Source organism: Nicotiana sylvestris, chromosome 10 (assembly GCF_000393655.2).
Source record: "Nicotiana sylvestris chromosome 10, ASM39365v2, whole genome shotgun sequence".
NCBI classification, from domain to species: domain Eukaryota; kingdom Viridiplantae; phylum Streptophyta; class Magnoliopsida; order Solanales; family Solanaceae; genus Nicotiana; species Nicotiana sylvestris.
Window position 1 is genome coordinate 53,377,813 of NC_091066.1, and position 10,704 is coordinate 53,388,516.

The 10,704-nt window shown below is 37.4% G+C and overlaps 1 protein-coding gene across 1 annotated transcript; it reads left to right on the forward strand.

Moving 5' to 3' along the window:
- The first annotated feature begins 310 nt into the window (after nt 1–310).
- LOC104226498 (uncharacterized) lies at nt 311–3,666 on the forward strand. Its single transcript, XM_009778508.2, has 3 exons — nt 311–759; nt 1,300–2,048; nt 2,588–3,666. The coding sequence occupies exons 1-3, from the start codon at nt 472–474 to the stop codon at nt 3,105–3,107; spliced, it is 1,557 nt and encodes a 518-aa protein (XP_009776810.1). The 5' UTR covers nt 311–471; the 3' UTR covers nt 3,108–3,666.
- The last annotated feature ends 7,038 nt before the right edge of the window (nt 3,667–10,704 follow it).

Genomic DNA, 10,704 nt, shown 5'->3' on the forward strand with positions numbered 1-10,704 from the left:
ACCACTTCACTACTGAAAAGACCTTACCGGTGGACTGATCCGGTGCGATCTAAAACGGGTCAGGCCTGGTCCGGAACATGGCCAGCCCGGCCCGTTTGACACCCTTAGTATGACTGAATGGTAGGGTCAATTTATCAACGGAAAATAGAAGACTCAGGATCCGCTATTGCTTGCTGAAATGGTGGCAATCTTTGTTTGTCCTAGTCAATGGGGACTTGTCTTTTTCGCAACCATCATTTTTTAACTACTTTTTAATCTAGTCTCCAATTTCTGACTCTGCTATATGGTCACTCAATAAGAAAATGATTTCTTTTCGTAAATAGTTGTACAAAATTTTCTTGTTCAAACATGTTTAACTGATGGCGTTTGGACTAGAAAACCAAATGATTTTCTTTCGTTTTTTGTTTAATTTTGTTTTGTTTTGTTTTTCTTGAATGTCAAAAGTTTAGAAGGAAAATTAAAAAAAAGGAGATGAAGGTAGAAACACTTACTCTTGTGCTAGTAAATTTAGCAGGCATAATGGAAAAAGCAGACGAGTCTTTGTTACCAGGGGTCTATAAAGAAGTTGGAGATGCACTCCACACGGACCCAACTGGTTTGGGTTCGCTCACGCTTTTCCGGTCAATGGTCCAGTCCTTGTGCTATCCTCTAGCAGCCTATCTAGCAGAACGCCACAACCGGGCCCATGTTATCGCCTATGGTGCTTTTCTCTGGGCTGCAGCCACATTTCTCGTCGCTTTCTCAACTACCTTCTTTCAGGTAATGTACTACAATATTTCCGCTCTAATTTATATGAAATTCTATTTTGGGACGTTTCAAAATGTTAGACCTCATTCACACATAACTTTAATCTAATGTTTGCTTTCTTTTCAACGATTACTTGAATATTCTTTTTCATCATCTCTATAAATTATATAAGTCAAATTAACATTTGTAACTTAAGTGTCCAGTCAAATACCATTGCATAAAATGGAACATGTTAAGTACAAATCTCTTACTTTTAGTAAATGGTTTCATTCATTTTGGAACAGAAGAAGTGATTAAATTGACATGTTTGCAGATAATAGTATCATGTGGTTAAGGTCGTAGTGTGATTTGATTACCTGACATTCGTCGTTTGATCAGGGTAATAACCTCTATTTAGTCACTTTGCTTATGTAGCACCCCTTACTCCAAACATGTGGTGCATTAATCCATATACGTATATGCATATCATTCTAGGAAAACTAAGCAATTTATGACACACTATATATCAATGGACAATGGCAACCTGACATTACATCCCCTTTTGTTGGTAAGGTGGCAGTATCAAGAGCTTTAAATGGGATTGGACTAGCCATAGTTGCACCTGCTATTCAATCACTAGTAGCTGACTCAAGTGATGAAAGCAATCGCGGAGTGGCATTTGGATGGCTTCAATTTACCAGCAACATTGGTTCACTTGTTGGTGGATATGTTTCCTTATTGATAGCGCCCATTACATTTATGAGAATTCCTGGTTGGAGACTTTCTTTTCATCTTGTTGGTATAATCAGTGTCCTTGTTGGTATTCTAGTTCGCATATTTGCAAATGATCCTCAATTTTCAGATGGTAGTTTGAAAGCTAGTAAAGTTCATGGAAAATCCTTTATATCAGAAGTGCAAGGTATACTTCAAGAAGCAAAATCAGTTGTAAAGATTCCGTCTTTTCAGATTATTGTAGCTCAGGGTGTTATGGGTTCATTTCCCTGGTCAGCTTTGTCCTTCGCGCCAATGTGGTTAGAACTTACTGGATTTTCTCATGGGAAGACCGCATTTCTTATTAGCTTGTTTGTTGTTGGTGATTCTATTGGGGGATTGTTTGGAGGCAAGATGGGAGATATCTTATCGCAGCGTCTACCTAATAGTGGCAGGATAATTTTGGCGCAAATAAGCTCAGGATCAGCTATCCCACTTGCAGCAATTCTTCTGCTGTCTTTGCCTGATGATCCTTCTTCAATGTTTTTGCATGGTTTGGTCTTCTTTGTGTCGGGATTTTGCATATCATGGACTGCACCAGCTACAAACAAGTAATGATCTTTATCCAGGATTTCATAGCTTCCTTTACTCTTCATTAAGTGTTTAGTAGCTTTAGAAGTTAGTTCAATTTTTTAAAATTTAAAATATTAGACCTAAAGGAAACATATTTTCATTAGGATTGATTAATATTTAGGCCAATGAACTGATCAACTAGTGCTTTATATTACTATCTAGTAGTACTAAAAAGAAGTATTACATGTTGTTTCCTACTATCTTGCCGTTGTTACTGCTTATCGCTATTGCTTCCTTCCACCTATTTTTTTCTGGTCCATAGATTGATGTTACTTTCTTTCTGGCCTTTGTGGTTGATACTCTTGTTTCTATTATTGCTTTTCATCTTTTTGAGTCAAGGGTCTACCGGAAACAGTCTCTCTACCTCATAAAGGTAGGGGGTAAAGTCTGCGTACACACTATCCTCCCCGACCTACTCCACTGTTTTTTTTTGTTGTTGTTTGTACTAAAAAGAAGTATGTTTATTTGTTGCACTTATCATGAAAAACTGCAGAGGGTTCTAATAAGACACCAACAGTCCAATTTTTGCAGAGATAGTACCTGAGCAGTCACGAACAAGCGTCTATGCTCTGGACCGATCTTTTGAATCTGTATTATCATCATTTGCTCCTCCTGTTGTTGGACTACTGTCTCAGAATGTTTATGGTTATAGACCAGTTGCTCAAGGTGCTGAAAGTATTGCTACAGACAGAGAAAATGCAACATCTTTGGCAAAGGCATTGTTTACTGCAATAGGAACTCCAATGGCACTATGTTGTGTTATTTACTCTTTTCTTTATTGCACCTATCCAAGGGATAAGGAGAGGGCTCAAATGGAAGCTTTGATTGAATCCGAGATGCAACTCTTAGCCTTGGATGCTTCATCTGTAAGTGGAGAATATTCACTAGTTAATTCATCCGAAATTCAAGAGAGTTATGTTGATGAAAAAACAACAATTGATGAAGTGGTCTATAATGAGAATGGACTTGATTTTGAGGATGGCGATGACAAGACGTTGATCTACCGTCGCCCAACAATTTCCAAATTCGCTGAATAGCAGTTATTCAACTGAGCAGCAAACCCCACACAACTGATAGATAAGTTGACGTTAATAGCAGGTCTAATTCTACGATGAAGGAGCTCTGTGCCAAACAAATACTAGCGTAGAGTAGAATGACAATTCAATTAGCATGTACGACCAGAATGCAGAACTTATACGGAATTACTCCAGTTGATGAATAGTTCAGGGAGTGACATAATTTTTTTGTATAACAGGCCCGAAATATCTTAGTAGCTTTCTGAAGGTCCAAATTGTATAACTCAACAGAAAAATCAGAGGAAATGGAGAAGTCATTTAGAGATCTTCTTTGCCGTAAAGCTGAAGCATTCCCGTCGGCCGTCACACATCAAGAAGCATATCAACATAAACAGGATAGGAACTTGAAATATTATGATACAGTATTTCTCTTTCATTCTTTCCAGTTTTGTAGTCCTTGCCCAGCTTGTACATTTACCTTACTTGTTTCCCCATAATTATTTCTTTCTTATGGCTTTTTGTATACTCCCTCCGTTCCAAATATTGTTAGAGAATATAACTTGTTCCACATTGGTCATTTAACTGTTTCTAAATAGCTTACTTACTGGTCCTGAACTACTGCATTAAAATTTTGAATTGCATATTAATATTATTCTTTCTTTTGGTATCAAAGCTAATTATTAATTTGAGCTGGATTTTCATTTCTTCACACATGATATGTACCACGCACATTATTGGTTAAGGTTTCCATCGGATCTTAAGGACTTTGTGCTCTCTCTTTCAATTCAGTGCATCGAATCATTAATTTGTGACACTCATTGGTTCAAAGTTTTGGATTGTATGCTCGAATTCTTTCACAAATATAATTTGTGAGCATATTTATACCAGGACAACACTGATCCGATAGCCATTTTCAAATAGCTACTAGCCCTTGAGGCCCTGTCCTTCATATACATTTTCAGCTTCATGTATTTTACTAGCAAATTGGAAGTACACCAAATGAATTTGTTTGTACGGTAAATAATGGGATCACACAGAGAGAGAGAGAGGGAGAAAACAAACAAACAAAGAGAAAAAAGAAAAATGAAGTTGGAGTGATGAATTCCCACGAGTCAAACAAGTAAATTTAATAGCTCATAATATTTGTTGGTTGTTTAAAAATGGTTGAAGGCAGTTGTGAGCTATTAAAAGCATTCTTGTGACTCAGCGTTTCGATGTCACTGAGGTGTTTAGATCTTTTGAGTTATTATTGTTCTTTGGTGACTGTTTCTCTGAAATTTGGAGTTATGCTCTTCCATTAAATTTTCATTGCCATTCAAGACCTTCTTTTAACTTGTACCACCCTCTCTTTCTCTCAATCTCTGAACACAAGAATGGTTGGATGTGGGAACAAAATTCCATATGATAGCTCAAGAGATAGGAAATCAACATATAAAGTGTGTGGATCTTTTTATATTGTGAGGCCTTTTGAAAAAAATCGGGCGGGATTGGTTCAAAGTGGACAATATTACATTACGTTAAGAGTATCTCCATACGATGTGGGTCACACACAGTAAATCTCGGAATTTGACCCGTGAATCGTGGTAATGGGACACATGAAACCTGTTGAAATTTTGTTGCTTTCAGTTACTGCGGTAATTTTTTTTAGCATAATAAGTTACTTAGTTTTAGGATAAATCTACTTTTTGAATTTAAATTTTTGTTAGATTTTAGGTTTGTTGAAATATTTTGAGTTTTTAAAATTCTTCTTATGCAGATCTTTCACCAGATTATGTTCTCAAGTTAGCTATTTAAAGCCCTCTATGTTTAATAAAAAAGGAGAGACATTTTCAATCAATACTTTTAATATTTTTGCTGCCCCATCTTTTAAAAATACTAACTGAACTTAATTCGAGGAGGAGATCCGTGAATCGTGGTAGTGGGCCACATGGAACTTAGTTCAAGGAGGAGATTGTTGGGTGTGCGAACAAAGACCCATGTTGGTAGTTGAAAAGATTGAGAGTCTACATATAAGGTATATGAATCTCTTATTGATGTAAGGCCTTTTAGGAAAAACTGTGCACATTTGGCTCAAAACGGATAATATATCATACTATGTTAAGACTTAAGAGTACTGTTTAGTCCAGAATAAAGATGACCGATGGCGTGATTTTTTTTTTTTTTTAAATTGACATAATACATATAACTTAAACTCGTATAAAAATTAGCGCATATTGCATGAGAGTACAGTGTAGGGTTTGACCAACGACAAGACGAAAAGCGTCTGTTAGCATTTAAACATATGCGCTTTAAATAGCTGGTTGGAGGTGTCTAGTAATTGCAAAGCCCAACTTCAATTCAGCAACTGATCGAATTCAATTCACTTCATTTGAAGAGAGCACGTCATGGTCAATAGATGGGCTATTCTAGTTCCACTATTTAATGTTTTTGCCATTTTAAATTTCATATTGCATGTTTGCCTCAATCTACAACTTCCCTTTGACCCCTATATAAACACCTATAATAAGTATTCACCATTTTGATTCTCACAAAGAGAGTTGGGCCAAAAAAGAAAACCAAAGAAGCAACAGATTTTGATCATTGTCAAATTCATCAGTCATGGTCTCCCTTCAAACTACTATATCACAAGATTTGTCTAAGAAGAGAAAGTGGCGAGAAATCAAAGCAGAAGAAATCTCTGAAAAGCCACAGCAAGTGATATCTCTATTTGGCACCGAGTTTCAGCATGAAAGTCCTCTGCCTTTGGAGTGGCAACGGTGCCTTGATATTAAGATAAGCAATAGTCGTTTAACTTATATACATTGACAGTGCTAAAAACTTACACTATACCGATGTACTTTTATCTGATATATAACAGGTTATTTATCATATTTTGGTAGTTATCAATTTGATGTTTGTTATAGGAGTATTAGTTATCTGTAATTGTCTTTTACGTGACTTGATACATAAAACTGTTTTACAATGTTTATAACTCTAAACAACATAGGATTGGTCCTGTTTTTTTTTTTTCAAGAATTTTGTGTTGAAATGTCAAATATTCCAGCTTCCCACATCGGCGGGTTAACAATAGTTGGGAGGATTTTCCCCCTATAAAAGAAGGCTTAATGTTTAGGATTTAAACACACCTCTCATTTGCCTTCTCATCTGTTTAAGGCATTTGTATCTTCTCTCTTTAGTATTATTTCACTTGTATTTTTGGAGTGAAATAAAATATTGGTTGTGTCCGAGGAGTAGGCAAAATTAGCCGAACCTCGTAAATTCTGGTGTTCCCTTTATTATTGTTTTATTGTCTTATTTATTATTTGGTGGCTGTCATAATTTTTGGTATAGTAGTTGTGACTTATTCACACTATATACATTTGGCTTCCGCAACAATTGGTATCAGAGCCAAGGTACTGTCTAAGTATGCTCTGTGGTTGCAGCATAGTCTGATCTTCCACATCAGAAAAGATTTATCTTGGTAACTGAGTCAAGGTTCTGTCTGAGTATGCTCTGTGGTTGCAGCTTAGTCTGATCTTCCACACCAGAAAGGAAATAATCTTGATTTGTGTCGTCAGCTATTAAATAATATTTGTGTCAAAGATGGGAGACAATAAACAAGAAGAATCTACATCAAGTGTCAACAATACGTCATCATTGGCATCTTCGCTTATGACAAGAATTGTGTCAAATGCGAAATTTGCGGTCGAAATATTTGACGGGTCCGGACATTTTGGGATGTGGCAAGGCGAGGTTCTAGATGTCCTTTTTCAACAAGGGCTAGATCTGGCCATTGAAGAAAAGAAACCAGATGTTATTGGAGAAGAAGATTGGAAGATTCTCAACCGTGTTGCTTGCGGTACCATTCGATCCTACCTTGCTAGAGAGCAGAAATATCCATACACAAAGGAAACTTCTGCAAGTAAATTATGGAAAGCACTGGAGGATAAATTTTTGAAGAAAAACAGTCAAAATAAATTGTACATGAAGAAGAGACTGTTTCACTTCACCTATGTTCCTGGTACCACGATGAATGAACATATCACCAGTTTCAATAAGTTGGTCACAGATTTGCAAAATATGGATACAACTTATGATGATGGTGACTTGGCCTTGATGTTGTTGGCGTCACTTCCTGATGAGTACGAGCACCTTGAAACTACTCTACTCCATGGAAATGACGAAGTTTCTCTTAGAGAAGTTTGTTCGGCTTTGTACAGCTATGAACAAAGAAAGCGAGAAAAACAGAAGGGCGGAGAAGGAGAAGCACTATTTGTGAGGGGTCGTCCTCAAAATCAAACGAGGACAAAGAAGGGAAGATCCAAGTCAAGATCCAGACCCAGCAAAGATGAATGTGCCTTTTGTCGAGAAAAAGGGCACTGGAAGAAAGACTGTCCGAAGTTGAAGAATAAGGCCAAACATAACAATGGAAAGGCCATTATGGATTCAAATGTAGCTGATTGTGATGATTCAGACTTCTCATTAGTTACAACAGAGTCATCAACATCATCAGACATATGGTTGATGGACTCGGCTTGTAGCTATCATATGTGTCCCAACAGGGACTGGTTCGTGGAATTTCAAGAAGGAGAATATGGAGTCGTCCACACAGCGGATAACAGCCCTCTTACCTCATATGGCATTGGTTCAATACGATTAAGGAACCATGATGGAATGATCAGAACATTGACAGATGTTCGATATGTACCGGATTTGAAGAAGAATCTCATCTCTGTGGGAGCCCTAGAATCAAAAGGGTTCAAAATCATTGCAGAAAATGGAGTGATGAGAGTATGCTCCGGTGCACTAGTGGTAATGAAGGCTAATCGGAAGAATAATAATATGTACCGCTATCGTGGCAGTACAGTTATTGGGACAGCGACAGTGACATCCAGTGACGACAAAGAGGCAATATTCAGCAGAGATGTTACCTTTGATGAATTTGCTATGGTAAATAAGGTAACAGAAGATACCAAACAAAATGAAGGTGCTTCTAAGCAGGTGGAGTTTGAGGGAAAATTTATTTTTCCTACACAAGAAGCAGAGGAGGAAACAAATGAAGATTACCCTCTGGAAGGAGAGCCAGTAGAGGAGATTCCAACTCAGGAACCTCAACAACAACTTGAATCAATAGCAACCAGCAGGCCAAAAAGAACAATAACGAAACCTGTTCGTCTCATAGAGACGGTTGCTTGTGCAACCTCAATTGTAGCTGATGATGTTCCTACCACTTATAAAGACGCTGTCCAAAGTTCAGAAGAAGATAAGTGGAGGATTGCCATGAATGATGAAATACAGTCCCTTCATCAGAATCATACATGGAGATTGGCCAATCTCCCGAAGGGAAAGAAAGCAATTGGGTGCAAATGAGTATTTGCAAAGAAAGAAGGATTTCCTAACCAAGTAAATGTTCGCTACAAAGCAAGATTGGTGGCCAAAGGATATGCTCAAAAGGAGGGAATTGATTACAATGAAGTGTTTTCTCCAGTTGTAAAACATTCCTCCATTAGAATTATGTTGGCTTTGGTAGCACAATTGGATTTGGAACTAGTTCAGATGGATGTAAAAACTGCGTTTTTACATGGAAACTTGGAGGAGGAAATCTACATGACTCAGCCAGAAGGATTCAAAGTTGCTGGAAAAGAAAATATGGTGTGCAAACTTGAAAAATCGTTGTACGGATTGAAACAATCTTCTAGACAATGGTACAAGCGATTTGACGAGTTTATGTTGCGGCAAGGGTACAAGAGAAGCAAATACGATCATTGTGTGTATTTGCACAAGCTTAAAGATGGTTCCTTTGTATATCTTCTCCTATATGTTGATGATATGTTGATAGCTTCCAAGAATTTGGAAGAAATTGATAAGTTGAAGATTCAACTGAAGAAGGAGTTCGAGATGAAGGATTTGGGTGAGGCAAAGAAAATTCTTGGCATGGAGATAATTAGAGATAGACGTTCAAAGAAACTCTGTTTATCTCAAAAGGAATATTTGAAGAGAGTACTTCAACGTTTTGGCATAGATGACAAGACTAAGCCAGTTAGTACTCCACTTGCTTCCCATTTTAAGCTAAGTACTATTATGTCGCCAATGGATGAAGCTGAACGAGAGTATATGTCAAAGGTACCATACGCAAATGTTGTTGGTAGCTTGATGTATGCAATGGTTTGCACAAGGCCTGACATTTCACAAGCTGTTGGAGTTATTAGCAGATATATGCACAATCCAGGGAAGGAGCATTGGCAAGCTGTGAAGTGGATTCTACGGTATATTCATAATACTGTAGATGTCGGGTTAGTTTTTGAGCAGGAAGACAATCAGTCTGTAGTTGGATATTGTGACTCAGATTTTGCGGGTGATATGGACAAACGAAGATCAACTACTGGTTATGTGTTTACTTTTGCAAAGGCACCAGTTAGTTGGAAGTCTACTTTGCAGTCAACAGTTGCTTTGTCTACAACAGAGGCAGAGTACATGGCTATTACAGAGGCTGTGAAAGAGGCAATTTGGCTTCAAGGATTGCTAAAGGAGCTTGGTGTTGAACAAAAAGGTATCACAATTTTTTGTGATAGTCAAAGTGCTATTCAATTAGCGAAAAACCAAGTGTATCATGCAAGGACGAAGCACATTGATGTTCGGTATCATTTCGTACGAGAAATCATAGAAGAAGGTGGAGTCACAGTGAAGAAAATTCATACTACGGAGAATCCTGCTGATATGCTGACAAAGGTGGTGACTGCGGTCAAGTTTCAACATTGTTTGGATTTGATCAATATTGTTGAACACTGAAGATTGAAGATGAAGACACAACCAAAATTTGTTATAGAGAGAAAATTAAAGACGTGGAATTTTTGCCAAGGTGGAGATTTGTTGAAATGTCAAATATTCCAGCTTCCCACATCAGTGGGTTAGCAATAGTTGGGGGGATTTTCCCCCTATAAAAGAAGGCTTAATGTTTAGGATTTAAACACACCTCTCATTTGCCTTCTCATCTGTTTAAGGCATTTGTATCTTCTCTCTTTAGTATTATTTCACTTGTATTTTTGGAGTGAAATAAAATATTGGTTGTGTCCGAGGAGTAGGCAAAATTAGCCGAACCTCGTAAATTCTGGTGTTCCCTTTATTGTTGTTTTATTGTCTTATTTATTATTTGGTGGCTGTCATAATTTTTGGTATAGTAGTTGTGACTTATTCACACTATATACATTTGGCTTCCGCAACACTTTGAAATTAATTCGTTAAATGTGCTTGAGGAAGAGCATTGTGGTGACAGCAGGGTCAGGCGTAGTATTCTGGCGACGAGTTCAATTGAACCCATAACTTTCGATGCGGGGTATAACTTTATGTGTAAAAATTGACAAAAATCGCAAAAATAGCATATATGAACCCATGACTTTAAAATATAATGGGTTCAATGTTAAAAACCTTAAAAATTGAACCCAGAGCTAAAATTTTGGGTCCGCCTCTGGGTGACAGGACTAACCTTGTTTTCCTTTACTCTGGTTGAAATGCAGTGTAGAGATATATACTTCTATAACACGAGAACACAAAAGAGAACATCAAGAGATCCTAGATTGAATCCTGAACCACAGAGTCCAGATCATATGAATTTAGACCTTCAACTGAATTTACCATGTGG

Excerpts from the sequence above, each read along its gene's own strand:
- LOC104226498 (XM_009778508.2), top strand. The coding sequence starts at position 472 with ATGAAGGTAGAAACACTTACTCTTGTGCTAGTAAATTTAGCAGGCATA. Across the intron at positions 760-1,299 it reads TCTCAACTACCTTCTTTCAG|GTGGCAGTATCAAGAGCTTT; the intron begins GTAATGTACTAC and ends TTTGTTGGTAAG. Across the intron at positions 2,049-2,587 it reads ACTGCACCAGCTACAAACAA|TCCAATTTTTGCAGAGATAG; the intron begins GTAATGATCTTT and ends AGACACCAACAG.